Below are 21,518 nucleotides of genomic sequence, written 5' to 3'. Positions count from 1 at the left end.
CTGATCACCAACCACTGCACACTTAATGTGCACCCTATCCCAAAACCCACTTTCAGGAAAGGCATCAGAACTGATCCAATGTCTCTCCCACCACTAAAACCTTACAGACTTGATCCACTCAAAACAAACTATAACGGATGTTAGTGGCTGGGCTGGAGTCACAAAAGTTGGTAGATACCAAACTGGCTTCAACACATTATCAAGCTTGAAAACCAAGAAATCCATTGACATATTTTAACATTTACCTCATGACTGATTTCACAGTTTTGCTCCAAATGATCTTCACTGCAATAGGTTATATCCTAGAACACATGAGAAGGGAAGAAGTTGTTTTAATTTCTAAAGGTATATTAACTGACTTACAAGCTAATGCCTGCAGCAGTGGTTTGTCTCAAAACATTTTCAATCCCTTGGATTGCAATCAAGCACTCTGGGAAAAAATTAAATTCATGCCCAAAAATCAGGACTAATCTGGTGCATAGTGCATTTGTGCAGGTACAATACAAGCCCTTAAAGGAAACCATTAACACCTTATTATAACTGCAGGGTGGGGACCAAATGTGGACAAACTACCCCCAGGAGCATGTGTCCCCCACTGGAGGTAAAGGTAAAGGTACCCCTGCCCGAGCGGGCCAGTCTTGACAGACTCTGGGGTTTGTGCGCCCATCTCACATCTATTGGCTGGGGGCCAGCGCTGTCCGGAGACACTTCCGGGTCACGTGGCCAGCGTGACAAGCTGCATCTGGCGAGCCAGCGCAGCACACGGAACGCCGTTTACCTTCCCGCTGGTAAGCGGTACCTATTTATCTACTTGCACCCGGGGGTGCTTTCGAACTGCTAGGTTGGCAGGCGCTGGGACTGAGCAGCGGGAGCGCACCCCGCCGCGGGGATTTGAACTGCCGACCTTTCGATCGGCAAGCCCTAGGCGCTGAGGCTTTAACCCACAGCGCCACCCGCGTCCCCTCCCACTGGAGGTACTATCCCTTAATTTTGAGCTTGTTACCTTTTTACATACATCTTGCATTTGGTAGCAAATTGCTTTTGGATATAATAAGGAATTACACTGTTTGATTTGCCAGCCATTGTGACAGTATTAACTACCAACTGAAAACACTGGATATGACGTGGAAGAACTAATGCAGGAAAAATAGCCACACTAAGCAACATACCCATGTTAAGCTTTATATAAATCTCAAGAGCTGAAAGGAAAGATTACCAGTTTTGGCATGTGACCGTCATCATCTTCACTAATGCAATGTTTATGGTACGCCATGAAAGATGAGAGCGACATTCCAGAGAAACAGAGTTTAACAGATACTTTATCCCATGGGTTGTCCGAGTGCTCCTGTTAAAGCCAGGCAAAAGATTACTGCATTATCATTTCTGCTACTACTGTTTTTAACCTCAAAAAGTGGGCCTATGGCTGAACAGAACAAAGCTACTCACAGAACCCTGAAGAACAGATACACCAAGAACCACCACCACAGGTTTGTGGTTCTTGATTCTATGTATCAATGCTTGAGTGGAAGCATAGAAAAAGCAAAGCATCTGGCACAGTACAATTCCATTGCTAACTAAGTGGAATGTATCTTACGTCTGAATATTCCCTCCTAACGTTTTTCATATTTGTTTCTAACATTTTATGGTTCTGTTATTTGTCTGATATCACTCTTGATAATAACATGGCTTGTTCTGTAGCTCTGTGTCTTACCCCATCCCCTAATTTCATAATTAGTAACCCAGCAGTTTGATTCAAAGCATATTAATATTCACATTTCAATACAGTAAGCTTGCATCTTTTCAAGGGTTCAGTTCCAATGTAAGCCAGGAAACTTTGGACACCCCCCAATGCTTCTTGTTCAGTTTGGGAAGGCGGTGCAAGAGCTCCAGCAGGGCCCTAGAGTCCCCGCACCTCCTTCCCAAAGCCTAGTAAGTGCTTGTTCAGCTTTGGGAGGGAGGGCTCTGGGTAAAAGGTAAAGGTAAAGGACCCCTGGACGGTTAAGTCCAGTCAAAGGCGACTATGGGGTGCAGCACTCATCTCATTCAGGCCGAGGGAGCTGGTGTTTGCCCACAGACAGATTTCTGGGTCATGTGGCCAACATGACTAAACTGCTTCTGGCGCAATGGAGCACCGTGACGGAAGCCAGAGCGCACGGAAACGCCGTTTACCTTCCCGACACAGTGGTACCAATTTATCTACTTGCACTAGTGTGCTTTTGAATTGCTAGGTTGACAGGAGCTGGGATACTGCCAGAGCCCTCATACCCCCTTCACAAATCCAGGTAAGTCTGTGGATCACAGCTTTGTGCAGGTGTGGGGGAGGGCTAATAAATAAACAAACAGGGAATTGGTTTCCTCCATTCTCCATGTGTAAGTAAAGTAAGTGTATGATGCTGGTTTACTGTAAAAAGGAACAAAGAAAAGGGAACTGAACACTCTCCCTTTACCATCTGTTACCACAGGATCTTACTTTACTTCCAAAGACTCTGTTCTGTTACCAGGAGTAACTTAAGAATACCTGAATCATTAAGTGTGAAGTTTTGACTTTTTCTCCCCTACATGCCCCATTTCATATTATGGTAAAGTCCTCCCCATACCTTATTTCAGAAATGAACAGGACAGGGGAGAACAAACTGGAATGCACTTGCCACATCATAACTGGTTTTGAAAGTGAAATAAATCCAAAATATGTGCAGCTTGCTCTTGGAAGTCTAAGGGAATGATCCAACAAAATCTACTGGCAGAAATTATTTTTTTGTTTGTTTGTTGGGGTGGGGGACTGACTGCAAGAGAAGAAGGACTTGCACAATTTGTTTTTATGCTTACCATAATATTTATTTCAACGAGCCTTTTTGTAAGTAGTTCTTGAAGAAGTTCAACTGCATCCTGCTGCCAAACAGTTCCAACCTGGATAACCAACGTAGAAAAATCACCAGCACATCACCAATTATGTAAAAGCAATCAGGACTGGCCCTATCTTGGAGATTAGAATGGTTTCAGCATTATAAGGAAAAAAATTAAGTTTGTTTTAACCGAACGTTAGTTTCTGCTTCACATGCCAAAATGCCTTGTGCAAAGCACCTGCCATGTTCTGTATGATCTAAGCCCTGAGGTTTATATAGGAAGTACTGTATATGGCAGACAAGACTTCCATTTCCTTTCTGCTAACAGGAATGGTATGTTGGGTTATTGCTCCACCTTCTGACCAAGGCAGGAACAAACACTATAGAAATGGGTTGGGCTCCCATTATGCTCTTGTTGGTTTCCTGCCTTCCTCAAAGTTCAGTTATGTTCATAGTTGCTCCTGTTTATCTATTCTCCTTAGGCAAGTGTACTGTATTTTTCGCTCTATAAGACGCACCAGACCACAAGACACACCTAGTTTTTGGAGGAGGAAAACAAGAAAAAAATATATTCTGAATCTCAGAAGCCAGAAAAGCAAGAGGGATGGCTGCGCAGTGAAAGCAGCAATCCCTCTTGCTGTTCTGGCTTCTGGGACAGCTGCGCAGCCTGCATTTGCTCCATAAGACGCACACACATTTCCCCTTACTTTTTAGGAGGGAAAAAGTAAGTCTTATAGAGCAAAAAATACGATATCCTCAGGCTAGTGAATGGCACTTCAGTCATTACATGAAGCCCAACTTTAGTAGTAGTAGTAGTAGTAGTAGTGATGATGATAGTAATAATTATTTATTATTTATACCCCGCCCATCTGGCTGGGTTTCCCACTCTGAATATTAAAAACACAATACAGCATTAAACATTAAAAACTTCCCTAAACTTCCCTTTATGTTGCTACGGCCTGGGACATTGTCCAGTGACTATTACATCCATGCTACAGCATGATGCCATGGCTTAGACTAAGCCAGGAAAGTGATACGTCGACTTTAATATATTGCTTTGTGGAACAGTCTGCCACCCTTTTAGCGCAATCTTTTAAGAGTTTTCTCTTGAGCAGTTTTTCCATTTGCAGAAAATCCAGAAGCGTTCTGGAACTTATGAAGGCACAAGCGTAGCATATGTAATTGTTTCTTTGCTCCCTGTTCACAAGACCAGGTGCTTAGTACATTTGAAAATGCAGCCTCCACTCACTGGTATAGTTTTATAGAGCTGACACGGTATGGAAAATGGCGGTATGTCTGCATACAAAACAGTTGGATAGAGATGACATTGAGGAATCTTCTCAATATAGCCATAGTCCAAGTACTGCACCTACACAAAAAGCAACAAAATCAGTAGATTATTTCCCAAGCTTTCATGATGTGATTCTATTCTGTTTTTAAATGCATGCCAGCAAGGCACAACAGACCCATCCTTCACTTTTTTACCCTAGAGGTAGTTTTGGGAAGTAGGAATGACCTAACTGGGGAAGAGGAGCTATTGAGTCTCTTTAAGGTAGTCAGACTCCCTGGAAAAGACCCTGATGTTGGGGAAAGATGGAGGGCACAAGAAGGGGACGACAGAGGACGAGATGGTTGGACAGTGTTCTCGAAGCTACCAGCATGAGTCTGGCCAAAATGTGGGAGGCAGTGGAAGACAGGAGTGCCTGGCGTGCTCTGGTCCATGGGGTCACGAAGAGTCGGGCACGACTAAACGACTAAACAACAACAACAACAACAACAACAACAAGGTATTCATTTCTACCTACCCACCCCAGCACCATGGACTACTTGAAAACTGCTGGGCTGCTTAATTATTTTTCTGCCTGTTGCAGCAATTACAAAGCACTATGCTGGATGAGTCTTAATTGCATTTTTCTTGCTTCTTTTATTATATTATATTTTATTGTATTACAATTTGAATTTTTCACAAACATGCTGCAGCTCACGCAGTTTGGGAACCTCTGCTTTAAAGGAAATAAGTACCTCGATTACAAAATCATGAACTGTGGTAGTTTAGTGAAGCTATTTATTAACACGCAAATTTATCAGGACACATGCAAGAATAACAGGCAAAACCTTCTCCCCCCCCCCCCATATTGTTGTTTAGTCGTGTCCGACTCTTTGTGACCCCCTGGACCAGAGCACGCCAGGCACTCCTGTCTTCCACTGCCTCCTGCAGTTTGGTCAGATTCATGTTTGTAGCTTCAAGAACACTGTCCAACCACCCCCCATATTAGTGTGCAACTAAGGTATGTGCAACCGTGCCCATCTTGGAAGTGACCCAAAAAAGTCACAAAAAGGGGCAGGGCGTTTGAAGGCTTTTTCAATGGTGTTTCAAATATACACAATTTCACTTAAACGTGCGCTGCCTTGGAACATAACCCCTGTGTAAATGGGGGCTTGCCTGTACTCAAGTGTTATCTCCTGGATCTCCCAATTGTTAGCTTCCTTTGTTTCATCTATAGAATTTCTAAATCACTCATTAAACAACACTCAGAGCTTTACAGGCAGAACGTTCTACCACGTTCTTTACTCCTCCTGGGCTTAAGGAAAATAATAATGACCACCCCTACACTTGCCTGATATGTAAAATGTGGCAAGGCAAACATCCCTTACTTCTAATCAAAATAAAAAAAATTCCTTCCAGTAGCACCTTAAAGACCAACTAAGTTAGTTCTTGGTATGAGCTTTCGTGTGCATGCACACTTCTTCAGATACACTGAAACAGAAGTTGCCAGATCCTTCTATATAGTGAGAAGGTGGGGAGGGGTATTACTCAGAAGGGTGGTGGGAATGGGAGATTGGCAGATAGCTGAAATGAGCCTGTTGACGACTCTTAACGACTGTAATAGGTCTTACAGGAAAAGGCAAGGGGTGAGAAGGTGAGAAATGGCTTAGTCATGTATAATGAGATAAGAATCCAATGTCTTTGTTCAGACCAGGTCTCTCCATGGTTTTAAGTTTGGTAATGAGTTGCAATTCAGCAGCTTCTCTTTCCAGTCTATTTCTGAAATTCCTTTGTAGTAAAACAGCTACTTTGAGATCTTGTATAGAATGTCCTGGGAGATTGAAGTGTTCTCCTACTGGTTTCTCTGTTTTGTGATTCCTGATGTCAGATTTATGTCTGGCAACTTCTGTTTCAGTGTATCTGAAGAAGTGTGCATGCACACGAAAGCTCATACCAAGAACTAACTTAGTTGGTCTTTAAGGTGCTACTGGAAGGAATTTTTTTATTTTGACTATGGCAGACCAACACGGCTACCTATCTGTAATTCTAATCAAAACTCATACTAAGAGGCCATGATAGGAACACATGAATATGCCTTATCCCAAACCAGACCACTGATCCATCTGATCCAGACTGCTGGGGCTTTGGGCAAGAGAGATTCCCAGGGCTACCTGGAGATTCTAGGAATGAGCTAGGGTCCTTCTGCATGCCAAGCAGATACTCAGCTCCTGAGTATTTGTTCTTCCCCATCAAGGGAATACAATTCTTGTCACACCAGTCTTACCTTGGTAATGCCACAGCCAACTTCCAAAACTTCCCCTCGATACCACAATGTATCTGCTGCTCTTACAACACAAGCTTCTCCCTTTTTCCAACTGTAGGGTTCCAAAAGACCTAGACATTTGAAGTTCTTCTGTATATCGCTCATCAGCGTATTTAGCTGCTGCTCTGGAGAAAAATGCCAAGAAGGGAGCTTTGTTAAAGCTATTTATATGATCATTTTCAACCAAGTTCCATATATTCGTATAGTGGAATATCAATATAATGGCTTAACGGAATAATTTAAGAGTTGGAACATAAAATGCATTTGAATAAAATGCTAAATTTCCTTGAGGCAGCATTATTTACACTTTAGGAGAGGCTGCTGTAGTTCAGAGAAAGTAGAAACAGTCAAGAAAGAGGCAATCCTTCTCCCAGGGGAGGATTTTTTTGGGGGGGACCTCTTTGTTTTTACTCTCCATGGAATAGACCTGCTTCTGCTACTGTAAAAATGCTACCTCTAAATACAAAATTACTTCATGATATACTGGCATTGTGGTTTTTTTATTATTAAAAAAAGCAGGTACTCATTTGCATACTGCATGTATACAGAAGTTTTTTATGTTTGATTTTTTATCGTGTTTTTAATATTCTGTTGGAAGCTGCCCAGAGTGGCTGAGGAGGGTTAACAGACAGTCCTATTTTGTAAATAACAACAACAACATGTACAAAACAGGACTCTGTTAACTAACTGAACGTTTGTGCAAAGTACGACGATAGGCATCGTAACAGAAATTACAGTTTACAGCTAACACATGGCTAGCAATGGACTCCTGTGACATTCAATTATACAAATCCAAATTTGTCACAACTATTGCTGGAGCAGGTGCAGTTAAAGGCACCCTCTCTCATTTATGGAAGGCATAGGCAAGTTTCCCAAACTTGGGAAAAATCATTCCTAGCTAGCAGAACCAGTAGGTCAGGGATGATGGGAATTGTAGTCCAAAAACAGCTGGAGACCCACGTTTGGGGAAAACTGGCCTAGGCAATGGTGCAGATTTCCTGGCACACGATTTCTGCTTCTGTTAGTTTCATTTTCCAGCAATTTGTAGTACTTGATCCTATTCCCCTGCTCTCTATTTAGAATGAATAGTGTCATATAAAAGATTTGATACTCAAATTCCTAGTGGCTGCCAGACTTGAAATCATGGCTTACTCGAGGATCTGAGTGGCTGCTCAATTAATAGTTTGTGTGCTAGGGTCTGGCAACTGGCTCTGGCTGAAAAATTAACAATGTAGAAAAACTAGGGGAGAAATACACACAGACAAGTTCTCAGCAACACGGTTCCAATTTATTATATATGCAAGTACTGAGATAAAATGCTTTGGCGACCAGCAAACACTATCTCCTTTTGGAGGGACTCTGGTTTCTGGTCTCAAAGTTTGTTTCCTTTTTCTGCATCCAGGTCTGGCTGCTTTTCCTGCTATGCTGTTGAGCTGTGGCACACAGCTCAGTTTATGTTGCTTTGCAAGGTTTGTGTTGTATTTTATTGATACAAATCAGTAACAACCAAGTGTTGAGAAAACCGTGTACTAATGCTGCAATTGCATATCATCACTGCTGTACAACATTTCCCCTTTTACCTTGTGACTTTGGAATCACATAAATAGTTCCTGTGTCTGAAACACTGCTGACCACAGCACTGAAGACGAGCGAGGTAGGAACAGCTGGTGGTTTGTAGGTTTCAACCGTTACAGGGCAAGTCAAAGAGACCTTCAATTCTTGCTCTTTGTGATCTGTGATCGAAGGATCAATGTCTTCCTCTGGTTTGGAAGAGGTTGGTGTACACTCTGGGTCTGCAGGCAATTGGCTGACGTCTACATTCTCCTGCTGGAAGGGCGTGTCAGGTAGCTTCTCAAGGGATGGTGTACTAGGTGCTCTAAGGGAGCTTCAACAGAAAGTATGTCAGCAAGTAAAGGAATCAAATAACATTCAAGCTTTAATTTTATTTCTAGCCCAAAGACTTTTTCAGGCCAATTCTTTTCTTGAATTCTGCAGCTTAGGAAAGTTACTAAGGGGACCTGACCCGGAACTTACCTACTCATGGGGCAACTTTAACATGTGGGTAAGACCACCTATGTATCATTCACCCAACATCATGAAGAAATTATCTCCACCTGGCTTTTCCAAAGAGCTAGATGACACTTAGTGAAAAATACCCTCTAATACCTTTCTTAAAGAGTTCTAGTGCTAATTAGTCCTCAATACTATTGATAAACTAAACCAGGGGTCTGCAACCCGCGGCTCCGGAGCCGCATGTGGCTCTTTTACACCTTTGCTGCGGCTCCGGGGCAGATACTAGCGAGGGGAGGAGGCGCATTGTGTGCCCCGACACTCCCCACTGTGGCGGGCGCTGTACTGGCTGTGACGTCGCATGGGGGTGGTGCATGCATTAGTCATGCACCGTCCCGACGTCACCTTCCCGGTTTTGTGGCTCCCAGTTGTTTTTTTCTTCGGAAATGGGTCCAAGTGGCTCTTTTTGTCTTAAAGGTTGCAGACCCCTGAACTAAACAGAGTCTGGTTGTCTGAGGTGCTAGCAGCTGTTGGCTTTGTTAGGAATTAGTAACATTAAACTTGATTCAAGTAACAAATAATAATACTTCACATTTATATAGTTCATTTCAAATGTTGAAAGCTTTTTTATATAAAGCATCTCAGTTATTACAATGCTCTCATATTGTCTAAAGCCACAGGCGATAGCTTTGCCCAAGTGGTTTTCTCTGAACAAAGGAAGGAAATGAACTTAGGCTCAATAGGAAGGAAGTGCTAAATACTTCCTTTGAAGTCACACTATTTCCTGCCTTCAAGCGATAGGGAGTGCTAAACTCACTTGGAGACATCCAGCACCCAAGAGAGCATAAATATTCTGAAAAATGCATACCTTCTTTTTCTAAATGCCAAACCTTCTTTAATCATGTATTCCGAAATGTCAGTATATAGCCCTCCATCTTTGCTAAAAACTTTCACAGGTAAAGGTGACGTGTTACTTTCCTGGGATAAAACATACTTCTTGTAAGAAAAGGCAGATATTGTTGGTTTTGCATTACTACTATAAAGTGAAACAAAGTTCTTCAGTGTGCAGGAACTGGCCATACCATCAAATTAATATACAGCGAACTGCTAGTTTACTGACATATGCCAGGAAATGCAACAAATCCTAGATATTTGTGCTGAGTTCACAACTTCTATATATTAGTAAATGAAATTGTAAATGGGCACAAGCTTCTGTGAGAAGAGTATGGCTAACTTTCCAAAAATATGTATTTATGATTGGACAGAAGTAGTACTGGATTACCAGACTGAGGAATAAATGGAAGAGAAATTGGGTAGATGATGATGATTAAATTAGTATACTGCCCTTCATCTGTAAATTGCAGGGTAGTTCACAGCATAAAAATGTAAAATAAAAACACAAAACATGTAACAAAACAAGATCAAATTTTAGATCTTAAAAGGCCAATTGAGTGAAGATTAGTGAGAAATGTTTAGAACTGAGGCATCTTCTGTTTATTTAAAATATGTTCCCTTCACCACCAGGCCTGATTTAAACCATCCTGAGCAAGTACAGTGACAGAATTTGGGAACCTTCCATATTCTAATCGATGGGATAGGCAACTAGAAAGCCAAGTACTGCCATCCAGACTTAAGACAATAATTTGTATTCCCAGATGTTTTTATAGCTAGGACATTAACATACATCATACAGAACAACTGAAGAGAATGTTGTTGACATCTCTGCACGATACTCTTTGCTATATATCAAACACTGGCTTAGTTGTCATCCTGTTTGCAGATAAACCAGATATAATCATCAATAGCTATCTTGCATATTTGGATACAGCCATAACCTCCCTTACAGGAGGGAGTGACCAACCAACCAACCAACCCCAAATGAAGGGTTCTGGGATGCAGAACATCAACTGCAACCTCCCAACAGTGTTACTTCACCCCCAAAGGCACACTCCTCCATTGCCTCTTGAAACAGATGGATGCCAACCAAAGTATTTGCTTGTAGAGAAGGCTCATAACTTAGGTGGATTTTACTTGCACAATTTCAACTTTACACGCTTGGTGGCTGGCCGGTTGAAATCACAAATTAAACGCCAAAAATTTTATGCCAGGAAGGGCTTGCCGACAAGCCAACGTCTCCTTAAAATGATCTGCCCGCCCCCTCAACATAAGCTGGCAAGTTTTCACTAAACTCAATGGTTTCCAAAGGAGACTTTGATGTTGGCCGAAGTGTTCTTAGTCAACTACCTGATTCGCTGTCATTACTTAACCAACTGCATTCTATCACAGCAGCCAGATTGTGCTCTTTTCACTACAGGGAGAAGCTAGTAAAAATACTGGCCAATTCTAGTTTTAACAAAGCAGAACCACACATAGATTTTGTCACTTCCTCCTTAGAGAGAAGTGTTCAAGGTTGTGTGAGCTAAGGCATATTCCAAGTCTTCATCCAGACAGAATCCTGGGGGCCCAAAGTGATAGAGGGACACGTTCCAGTATCTTAGCCAACTACATACTCCACGTTTCAGTTGTACAAAGAGGTTACAATTCTCCCCCAAAAAAACTTGCACTGGTAAATCAGACATTTACTACTACAAAGCTCTCTATTAAAGTTAGGCCTATACCACTACTAACCTGTACTATTAGGTTTACCACAGCTCCAGTTAAGTAACGTGCAAGAACATCGCAGGCAGTTCCTGTCCACTGCTCAGTCCCACCAGCTGGTCTAAAACAAGATACATAGGGAGGAATGAAATGTGAACACATGGTATAGTGGATACAGGTTTGGGCACCCTGCTTCAGGCCCAAGTTCAAATCCCAACACCGCTGCAACACTTGCAGAATGGGAGAAAGGATGTTTTAGAACCGAATGAAATGGACACTTTACCTTATGTCTGTTAGTGAGCACTCTATTGCAAGAGGCTTGTGCGTCTTCAGATTCTGCTCAAGTTCTCTTAGCGAGACACTATCTATAGTTTTAGTTATGCCAAAGTCAATGAGGAACACCTGCAAAAGACAGGTGTAAGAAAAATACAGTTCTTCAATGGCCCAAATTAGACTTATCACGGACCTACAAAACTCTGGCTGGCTTTGTTAGGAAACTTCTCTTAGCCGGCTACAGAGTACAAACCTCATTATGATACTGCAAAAATCTCTCATTCATTTTCAAAAGAAGTAATACATCATTTAGCCTGTTTAACTGATTAATAAGTTTTTATCTAGGATAAAGAATGCATTAAATTCCACGTATTAAATTACTAAATGAGTGCTTCCTAGTCATAATGAACGCAGTGATACTTATCTACACAAAGCAGTGATTTTATTTACCTCAAGTTTACTTTCTGAAACAATCCTGCGGATTTGGCCTCTCTGCCACTGATTCAAATCATGTACATAAGCAGCACAATTCATATCAATTTTCCATTCAACTGTTTCTCTTTCTGATTCCAAGTAAGTGGCTGCCATCTTTTCCTGTAAACTAATATTATAAGTAGCCAAATAGACAATCAAATCTACATTGCCAGTATTGTTCTGAAAGAAACATACTTTTCTAAAGGCTAAAGATACAGTAGGGTCAATAATTTATTTAACTGTTAAGATTACAACTGTGCATTATTTTCTAGTCTTGAAAATAATGCACAGTTGTGCGTTTAGAACCCGCGCTTCATCATTTAGTTCCAAGGACCTTAACAAATATGACATTAACACAAAATAATTAGCAATATTTCTAAAGGGGAACACAAAAAACATGAAATCACAGATAAAGCATCAATAAAACTGTACATGGGATGTCATTCCACCCCATGGACCTTAATCAGCAGCAGTAGCACAAGAAGGGACTCATCTCAAAACGTTATTTCAAATATTTAAACCCCAAGTTGACCAGGGCTTTCTTTAAATGTCATCGCAAGCACCTAATAATTGGCAACCAATGCAATTCTTTTAGAATCTGTTATATGAAACCAGACAGTGGTGCCCATTAACCAATGGTGCATTTCGCAGTATCTGAACCTTTTTCAAAGGCAGCACCACTTAACAACACATTGCAATCGTCCACTCTAGTTCATATAAAATGCCTAACTGCAGCTAGACTCCCTCTGTTTGGGAAAGCCTATAGCTAATGAACCAGCTCAAGCAGAGAATAGGCATCCCTAGCTACAGAAGCCACCCAGGCTTCTAGTGACAATATAGCCTCTAGGAGCAACTCAAGCTACGCACCTACTCTTTCAAGAGGAGTCCAACCTCATCTAGAACAAGGTACCTCTTCAAATCCAGTACCCATGAACCCAGAACAACTTTGTTTTGTATGGTTTCAACTGACCCACAACCAGCCCATACTGCCTCTTCCGAGTCAGATGGAAGAGGGGGAATTTTCATGTCGCCTGCATATTTGATGATACTTTACTCCAACTCACTTTTGTCAGCAGCTTCATACAGATGTTCAATACCATGGGAGTTGGGATCAAACCATGTAGAATCCTGCAGGTCAGTTTCCACATGGCTGAGCAAAAAAACCCCCATTACTGATCTCAGAAACCACCCCCAGCAGGTAGAGTGGAATCCACTACAAAGCCATGCCTCCAGCCCTAAACCACCAGAGGTTCTCCAGGACACTGTGGCCAATGGTACAAAAAACCACTAAGTTCATAAACCATAACCAGGGCTGCATTCCCTGCATCCTTTTCTTCCAGATTAATTTGCTCCTAGTATGCTTGTAGCTGAACTCCCGCCATTATCTTGAGCATGTTGTCCAAACAGAACACGGAGCACTTAGCTTGAATGTTCCCTTCGCAGAGTAGGCAGGAGCAGGCCAGAAAGAGTTGGTTACTTTCTTACACCGTTTATGCCAGGTAAAGGGATGAAAGGACCATAAAAATCTGGTCCATCCCAGTTCTGCATGAGGATAGGACCAAGTCTTTCCTGTCCCCATACATGTGTATGTCTATCTATTTTATCTATTAATCCATCCATGTAAAATATTTTTCTGTCTTTAACTTTCAAGCACTGGCATGCCAGCCACCCACAATCGGAAGTGGCCAACATGCTGGGTGTCTTGCCACTGGTACACTTTAATCACAAATACAGTAAGTCCCTGGAATGACACAACATTCTGATGACTTTCTGTGGTCCTCAGGGGTTATTTTATGGAAAAAACATGGCACACTGGCAGCAAAGACTCCTTTCTTAGTTTAATCGCTATTTTCATCATCCTGCAGGAGCTGTGGAATATGTAAAGTTAAGCAACAACAATTGTCAAAAATGAAAAGAACCAAAAAGCATGAAGTGCTCTGACCCAGGCCAAGTGGGAAAAGGAACTTACCTTTTCAGAATTTGTTCTGATGACATCAAATGCACGTAGAACTTGCTTGGGGACACAACGTGACTAATTCGCACTTGCAGTTCTTTGCTGCAATCTAATTTTGTACCTTCAAACTGTATCGGCTCTTCATTCCCAGGCTGTAAGTTATCTCCATGAGCTTTGAATAGTTCTTCTGGAGTAGGATCCCAAACTTCATGATGTGATTCGGTAATCATTTTGGTGTCACTGTAGAATTTGGTTTTATTTAGTTTTTTTGTTTCATCTGCCAGTATCAGACAAATAGAAGCAGAAATGCCCTCCACAAAACATGACCAACAAGTTTTAAACAAAGACCTGGTTGGCATATTAACATTAAGCCAAACCATGGCTAAGTGTAAACAAGCAAGAGTGATGGTTTACAGTAAAAAATAAATCACCACAATGTCGCACTACCCTTGCTATGCACAAACTTGGGCTTGTGGTGTGATTTGTCTTGCTCCAAAATGAACCATGAACTGTGAACCAAGGTTTGTTTCTTGGCATAGTGTTCAGTTTGTTTGGAATGAGACAAAATCGTGAGTCTAGGTTTGTACACAACACTAAGCCAAGCCATTTAAGCACTACCTGAGATGACATTACATACACTTCACTGAGAAATATTGGGCTGCTCAAATTCAGAAGTTGCAAAAAGATTATGAGCGTGTTGAAGTTAATGAAGCAGCACACTCACCTTAATATATAAGATGCCAGACCTTCTTTAACCAAGAGGCTGTTAATACTCCAAGATGCCTTGGGTGGCACACATACACTTTCATAGAGCTCCACAGACAGTATATTGTCTTCAGATTTTTCTAGAGGTAGTTGAAAGAGGTTTAAGTTCAAAATGTCAAAGGAAAGAAATTAGCTACGAGTGTTGGGGAAAGGAGGCGGCATGATGAAGGTCTTAGCTGTGAACCATTTTATTTTACTTCATTATGTTGGGATTTTATTGCTTTTACCTACTGTGATTTTTAATTGCTTTCGCATTTTGTAAGCTACCTTAAAAAGTTACGTAGAAAGGTGAGGAACAAAGAAAACCAATTATTAAGACCAGAAGGCTCCTTTGAGACAATTACTTAATAAAATGTAGTGCCTGTGTATTTATGTGACAGATAATTTAAGTCTCTGCATTAAAAAAACTGGATTTTTTTTAAAAAAAGTGTTCTGAAAGCCTCCGATATTTCCAAAGCTCCATATTCTTACAAATAATTTTATCTCATTTGTCACCAAAATGGTCAGGTGATGTAGGTTAATAGGATACTGTGACTTAAGATTACAGGTAGGTAGCCGTGTTGGTCTGCCGTATTTGAAACAAAATTTAAAAAAATCCTTCCAGTAGCACCTTAGAGACCAACTAAGTTTGTTATTGGTATGAGCTTTCGTGTGCATTTCGTGTATCTGAAGATGTGTGCATGCACACGAAAACTCATACTAATAGCAAACTTAGTTGGTCTCTAAGGTGCTACTGGAAGGAATTTATTTATTTATTTTGTGACTTAAGAGTTAGCCAGCATGTTTTATGGCTGAATTCCAAATACCTGCCCCTCCTTCCAACTGGAAAACCATTGACAGGGTTGGGAATAAGCTGCCCCGGTGTTCTGGCTGGGCATAGCTGAGCACCGAGCTAATCCAATTAGGTAGGGAAAGGGAAATAGTCCTACACCGATGACAAGAGCAGCAAGCAGTCCTAACAACATTAAGGTACTTATCCCAAGGAGAAATTGAGCATTTCCCTGAAAGGCTGGATGGGAGGCACTGTCCCTATCAAGTTGCTGTCCACTGAGTGAGAATGGATGATTTGATTTTTGAGTCAGCAACTCTATTTGGCTCTCAATTACTGAGTAAGTTACTCAAGACAGGCAAACACTTACCAATAATAAAGCAGAGCATACATTTATCTTGAATTAGTTCTTCAAATCTGTCCTTTGATTTACTACTCCATTCATTTGCTCCTTTATTTGGTATGATATGGGCCAGCTTGCACCTGATCGCCTAAATTATAAAACATAGCCCAATTTGTTTATTTAGTTTCAATGCCATCGTTCCTTTAATGAAATTTCAGTGTGCTTACACAGGGCTCCCAGCAATCTCTAATCTAGGCAACAATTAAGTACGCACCTCCTGTAGTGCTTTCTTGCTATAGCACAACTATTATCGGACCCACTGCTGAGCCGCAGGGTGCCTACCTTTCGCACAACAGCAACTTGCCCCACTCTTAAAACATGGCACTTGTGTGCAAATTTCTTTGGCTCTGCATGTGTTGGAGGGGAGATAGATTCTTAGAGAAAAGCTTGACACACGGCTCACTTCTATTACATTTATCATATTGTTAGAATTTAGTGGACACAGAATTACACTTTATAAGAGAAGATAATTCAGAAACATTAGGAACTGAACTCCAAGCTGCACAGAAGGTGCTTTGTCAGGAATACACGGCATTCTGCAAATTTAGATTTAACTCATGAGGGATGCAGTTCTAACTCACCTTTGCTGGGAGAGCTAAAAACTCATCTTTGATTTTACGCATGTCTTGCACATTTATTTTAGCAGTGTTCCCAAAGTCAACATATTTAACCTCAACTTCTTGGTGGCCTGGCAATCCTTTAGAAAACATTATGCGGTTAGGAATCAATGATACGTGGACATTATAAAATTATAGGAAACATTTGTGTACACCTACAACAATAACCGTCTCAGTCCAGCTGTACCTCGGTGATTGAGGTGCAGCGTTAAGGAGAGCAATGTTACTGCAGATATATGTAATGCCCTCTGAGCGCCACACACAAACTTTGAAATCAACATCACTTCCTTCAAAACCATCCATCAAATACTGCATACATGACAATTTTTAATAATGGCAATATCAACACACAAGAGTCAGATGCTCTTTTACATTATTAAACCAAGAGAATTCATTAGCCTGTTTTTCAATAAAAAAATCTATGGTTTTATATGTTATATTAAAAAACTAAGAACGGTAGCATGTTAATGAACAAGTTACGGCACCCCATATCAGAAATGGCAAACCATGGTTTAACACTTGCCCCACAGATCAGAATTAAAACCTAAATTTTGAAGTGGGTTTCAAATTCTCATTTGGAGCTCAACTGTGAACCATCGTTTGCCTGTTTTTGCTGCAACTTCAACCTACCTACGGTTTAGCACAAAGTAGAAAAGTCGAGCCATGTGGCTATTAAACCCTGCTTCATTGTAGGAAAGATGGGTGTATTACTTGGACATAAGAAAAAGAAATCACAGTGGGAGAATGAAATGGGAAAAACCAGCATTCATTTAAAACAGAAAATGAATTAAATAGGTGTCTTGAAAATATAGAGGTGATTTGATTGGGGGCGGGGGAAGCGTCAAAACAAAAGTCCTCTAACTTAATACTATAGTTACTTACCAACAACCTGTGCCCTGTACCAAACTCCATCCTCTTCGAATTTTGCTATGCATGGCTGACCCTGGACCGGACAGAGAATTTCCAAGCCAACTCTGCTGTCATTTTTATATACTTCCTCAACTTTGCTCAGAAAAGCTGCAAATTCTGGACCTTCTTCTACCTAACACAATGGAAACAGTATTAATCACTATGGATTGTAGTCAACACACTCTTACTAAATGTAACATCACACAGAAAGTCAAACCGATGCACTCTGTACCTAAAGAACTCGATTTTACATCTGCTGAAGAAATGGGGGAAAGTAGCACATGACACACTGAAGCCAGACTAATGCGTGAAGATGCATATCAGATAGCTGAGAAAAGGCAGCTGATATTGGAGACTTGCTCAGTTGACATTGCAAATTAATCACATGCAAGGTGGAGAGCTCTTAAGCACTTTCCATGCCGAGTTTTTCTGGCACGGCAAGAGTTTTTAAGCTCGCTGCCTTGCTTACTGGGCTTTGGGAGGGTCTCACATGGGCTCATCAGCCCCATAACATCTCACGAGAACCTCTCAGAGCCCAATAAAAGCAAGGCAGAGAGCTAAAAAAGTATCTGCTTTGCTTCAGGGTGGTGGTGGTGGTGGTTAAGATTCCTTTAGTGTGCTGGCTCCGGAAAGGAAGATTACTTGTGCAGGGGTAGTTCCTAAGGCAACTGTGGCTTCATGTCCCTGGAACATAATCCCCATTTAGGTTCCGAGTGATCTGTATATTAAACAAGCACTAGAAAAAGATCTGTTAATGTATTTTATACATCTGAAATGGTAACTTGAAAAACATACTACTCCCAATTTCCAGCAATAAACTTATCTTTTTATGTTCCAAAATAGAAAGTGTAAAGCATTTCAGGAAGCATTTTTCTTTTCTTTTTGTAAAATAATTTTTATCAATTTTCCATTAATAATATTCCAATTAATAACAAAATTAATAAGAAATCATATCATATCATACCAAATCTCAGGAGCATTTTTCAATAATGTCAACACAAAAATTAAATATACTGAATAATACTTACTAGCTGAATGTAGAAATCACCTGGGCTAGTAATATAACTAACAACAATGGTGACTTCTGTATTTTCCTCTGGTATCGCAGGTGCCCAGTACTGCAGGAATTCAATGTTTTCAGGTTGATCAGAAACTTCAGCACGAAACCTAGTAAAGTAAGAATCTAGAATGAACTGCTGAAGTCAGTCAAAGGGGAAGTTTTCTATGGCCCCCACCACTGCCTTTTTCTAGAAAAATAGATGCCAGTACTCAGGATGAAGTTGTTACAGTAAGTGCCACATTTTTTAACAAAACAAAAAAAGAGGTGCCGATACTGTGTACCCTTGAGCACCCCTTGAAAAAAAAGGACTGGCTTCCACTGAATTCCACAGAACCAATTTAATGACCTGCATTTGAAACACATGAGAAGGAGCAAGACGTACTGTATTTTCCCTTGTATAAGACTGCATTTTTTCCCAAATTTTTGAAGTTTAAAATAAGAGATCGTCTTATACATGGGTAGTGCATAGTGCATTTTCTTAATTTTGGGTTAAAAAATAGAGGTCGTCTTGTACAGGGGGGCGTCTTATAGATGGAAAAATATGGTATTTGTGTGTAAGACTGCAGGCAAAGTATGACAATACAGTGGTGCCTCGCAAGACGAAATTAATTCGTTCCGCAAGTCTCTTCGTCTTGCGGTTTTTTCGTCTTGCGATGCACGGTTTCCCATAGGAATGCATTGAAAATCAATTAATGCGTTCCTAGGGAAACCGCCTTCAGACCAGGTCCGGGGACAGACTGTCCCCGGACCTCTTCTGAAGGCTGGGGGGGGGGAAACAAGGGCTTTTCTTCCCACCCCCAGCATTTTAAAAAACCCCGGGACAGCGGAGGACTTCTCCGCTGTCCGGGTGATCTTAAAATGCTGGCGGGCGGCATTTTAAAATCGCCCCGGACAGCGGAGGACTTCTCCGCTGTCCGGGGCGATTTAAAAGCCCCTGGGAAGGCAGGCAGGGGGGACAAAGACTTTTGCCCCCCGCCAGCCTTCAGAAGAGGTCCTGGACCTCTTCTGAAGGCGGGCGGGGGGCGAAAGTCTTTGCTCCCCCCGCCTGCCTTCAAAAGGTGTCCCCGCGGCGGCGGGAGGTGTCCCCTGCCCCCGCCCGGCTTCGGAGCACCGGGAGAAGCGATCTCCCTGCAGCCCCTTGCTTCAGAAGAGGTCCGGGGGAAGCGGGAAGCGAAGCGCTTCTTCCCCGCTTCCCCCGGACGTCTTTTGCAGCAAGGGGCTGCAGGGAGATCGCTATCTCCCCGCAGCCCCTTGCTTCAAAAGAGAAGACCCGCTGTCCCCGGGGCAAGCTTCGTTTTGCGAAGCAAGCCCATAGGGAAATTCGTCCTGCGAGGCAACTCGAAAACGAAAACACCTTTCGTTTTGCGAGTTTTTCGTCTCGCGAGGCGTTCGTCTTGCGGGGTACCACTGTATAGGAACACGCACAGCCAACAGTTTCCTCTTTCCTGACTTTCTAGTGTTGCCCTTTTCTGCTTTGCCTTCGCCCAGTTGCAGCCTCACAAGAACAAATCAGCAAACAAAAACGAAATGCCCATGACCAGTAAGTAGGAACAAGGTCTGAAAGTTACTGGGCAAGCCCAAGCAGTTTATTTCATGAGATGGAAATGAAATGCCAATATTTCGCAGGTAGAGTAGGATATGCAGATATCGGGAAGGATCAGATGGATTCTTCATTTACACAGAGAAGCCTCCTTCAATTCCATGTCTCTGGTAGAGGCACCGATCAGTTTAAAGATATAAACTATGGGGCTAACATGCTTATATCCAGATTTCATATTACTGTATCTTAATAAAAACATAGCATTTACATTTTAAAATAAAAAATTGAATTATAAGACATTTATCCACTCTGGAAAGTGGGGAAATAAACTGAACAGATTAAGGGAAACAGGATGATGGGAAAATGGCAAAAACTGACTTTAGGTTCCTTCCAGTACCACAATTCTATGATTCTCCATTCTCACCCTCACTACACCAAATCTTTAAAAAAAATATTTAGGTTAGTGGTATTTAACAGTTAGCGGGCTTTAGTCAATTTGTGGCCAATTCTTGTTCTCTGTTATAAAGGAATACAGTCGTACCTTGGCTCCCGAACGGCCTTAGTATTCAGTTTGAATGTGAAAAATAAAGTGGCTGAAAGCCCAACTGGAGAGAACAATCTAGAATTTTTGTAATTAAGCATTTGTAGCTAATCATGCCAGCAGCAGAGAAAAATAAGATGTTGTCATCTTAATCTAGTCTTTATAGCAGACATAACCTCCCCTGACACATAATCACACTCACTTAAACTGTGTTTTATGATTTCAAGAGGAATTAGTTTTAATTAAGTACATTTTAAAAAATAACCCTATTTTATCTCTAACCCTGAAATGCTTTGTATTGCATATACCTTGCCAAGTCCATAAAAACTAAAGCATCTCTGAGAGATACAGGCATGTCACTACTTATTTTGTTTGCTGGCGGTTTCATCAGATCAACAATAAGCACACCATCCTCTTCTCTGAAGACTTTCATTAGAACAGCTTTGTTTTTTACCATTTTCAAAAATTCTGTCCTTGCTTTTCTGCTCCAACCTTCAGCCTGTTGCAGGGGGAGAAAGAAGTTCAGAATCCTATCCACCTGCAGACTTTAGGATTTAAATACAGTATCAAGAACTACTAAATACCCAATATGTAACAAAACTCAGGACTTAACCACACTGTTATGTACATTGCATGGCATCCAAACACATCAAGACTTTTAAAATAATAATTCAGACACCATACCACACCAATTAATTCTTTCCAAACTGCAACTAGCAATGTTTACTCGTAACTATTCTTTGAATGGGTATTCTGTGCAATCACAAATAGGAATGATCTGTGTAGAAGACAGCTTGAATCTTCTAAAACATGGGTAGGCAAACTAAGGCCCAGGGGCCGGATCCGGCCCAATCGCCTTCTAAATCCAGCCTGTAGACAGTCCGGGAATCAGCGTGTTTTTACATGAGTAGAATGTGTCCTTTTATTTAAAATGCATCTTTGGGTTATTTGTGGGGCATAGGAATTCGTTCATTTCCCCCTCTCCAAAATATAGTCTGGCCCCCCACAAGGTCTGAGGGACAGTGGTCTGGCCCCCTGCTGAAAAGGTTTGCTGACCACTGTTCTAAAAAGTTAGGCACATTAGGTTATTATCTTTATTGAGTACAATGTAAGAATTACATCATTACGAAGGAAGGGAAAGCCATCTCAATCAGGAAAAATCAGAATATGAA

The 21,518-nt window shown here is 41.4% G+C and overlaps 1 protein-coding gene across 3 annotated transcripts in view; it reads right to left on the bottom strand.

The window, feature by feature from the left end:
* The window catches only part of RNF17 (ring finger protein 17), a 107,247-nt gene that overhangs the window by 69,724 nt on the left and 16,005 nt on the right, over window positions 1-21,518 (bottom strand). For 2 of the 3 annotated variants that reach the window (XM_082220390.1, XM_082220391.1), the window contains 17 exons: window positions 20,655-20,845; window positions 18,234-18,372; window positions 17,179-17,338; window positions 16,261-16,376; window positions 15,647-15,767; window positions 14,467-14,587; window positions 13,758-13,982; window positions 11,765-11,915; window positions 11,325-11,443; window positions 11,072-11,162; window positions 9,312-9,421; window positions 8,014-8,318; window positions 6,395-6,558; window positions 4,093-4,212; window positions 2,827-2,907; window positions 1,217-1,345; window positions 246-302 (listed from right to left, as the gene is read on the bottom strand). In XM_082220390.1, the coding sequence (XP_082076516.1) occupies window positions 246-302; window positions 1,217-1,345; window positions 2,827-2,907; window positions 4,093-4,212; window positions 6,395-6,558; window positions 8,014-8,318; window positions 9,312-9,421; window positions 11,072-11,162; window positions 11,325-11,443; window positions 11,765-11,915; window positions 13,758-13,982; window positions 14,467-14,587; window positions 15,647-15,767; window positions 16,261-16,376; window positions 17,179-17,338; window positions 18,234-18,372; window positions 20,655-20,845 (2,400 nt within the window). The remainder of the gene's footprint in view (window positions 1-245; window positions 303-1,216; window positions 1,346-2,826; window positions 2,908-4,092; window positions 4,213-6,394; window positions 6,559-8,013; window positions 8,319-9,311; window positions 9,422-11,071; window positions 11,163-11,324; window positions 11,444-11,764; window positions 11,916-13,757; window positions 13,983-14,466; window positions 14,588-15,646; window positions 15,768-16,260; window positions 16,377-17,178; window positions 17,339-18,233; window positions 18,373-20,654; window positions 20,846-21,518) is intronic. The other variant, XM_082220392.1, reaches the window with a different exon arrangement.

The sequence above is a fragment of the Podarcis vaucheri genome, assembly GCF_965113315.1.
Source record: "Podarcis vaucheri genome assembly, chromosome: 4".
NCBI lineage: Eukaryota > Metazoa > Chordata > Lepidosauria > Squamata > Lacertidae > Podarcis > Podarcis vaucheri.
The sequence above is the reverse complement of the archived record's forward strand: the minus strand, read 5'-3'. Positions and strand labels throughout refer to the sequence as shown.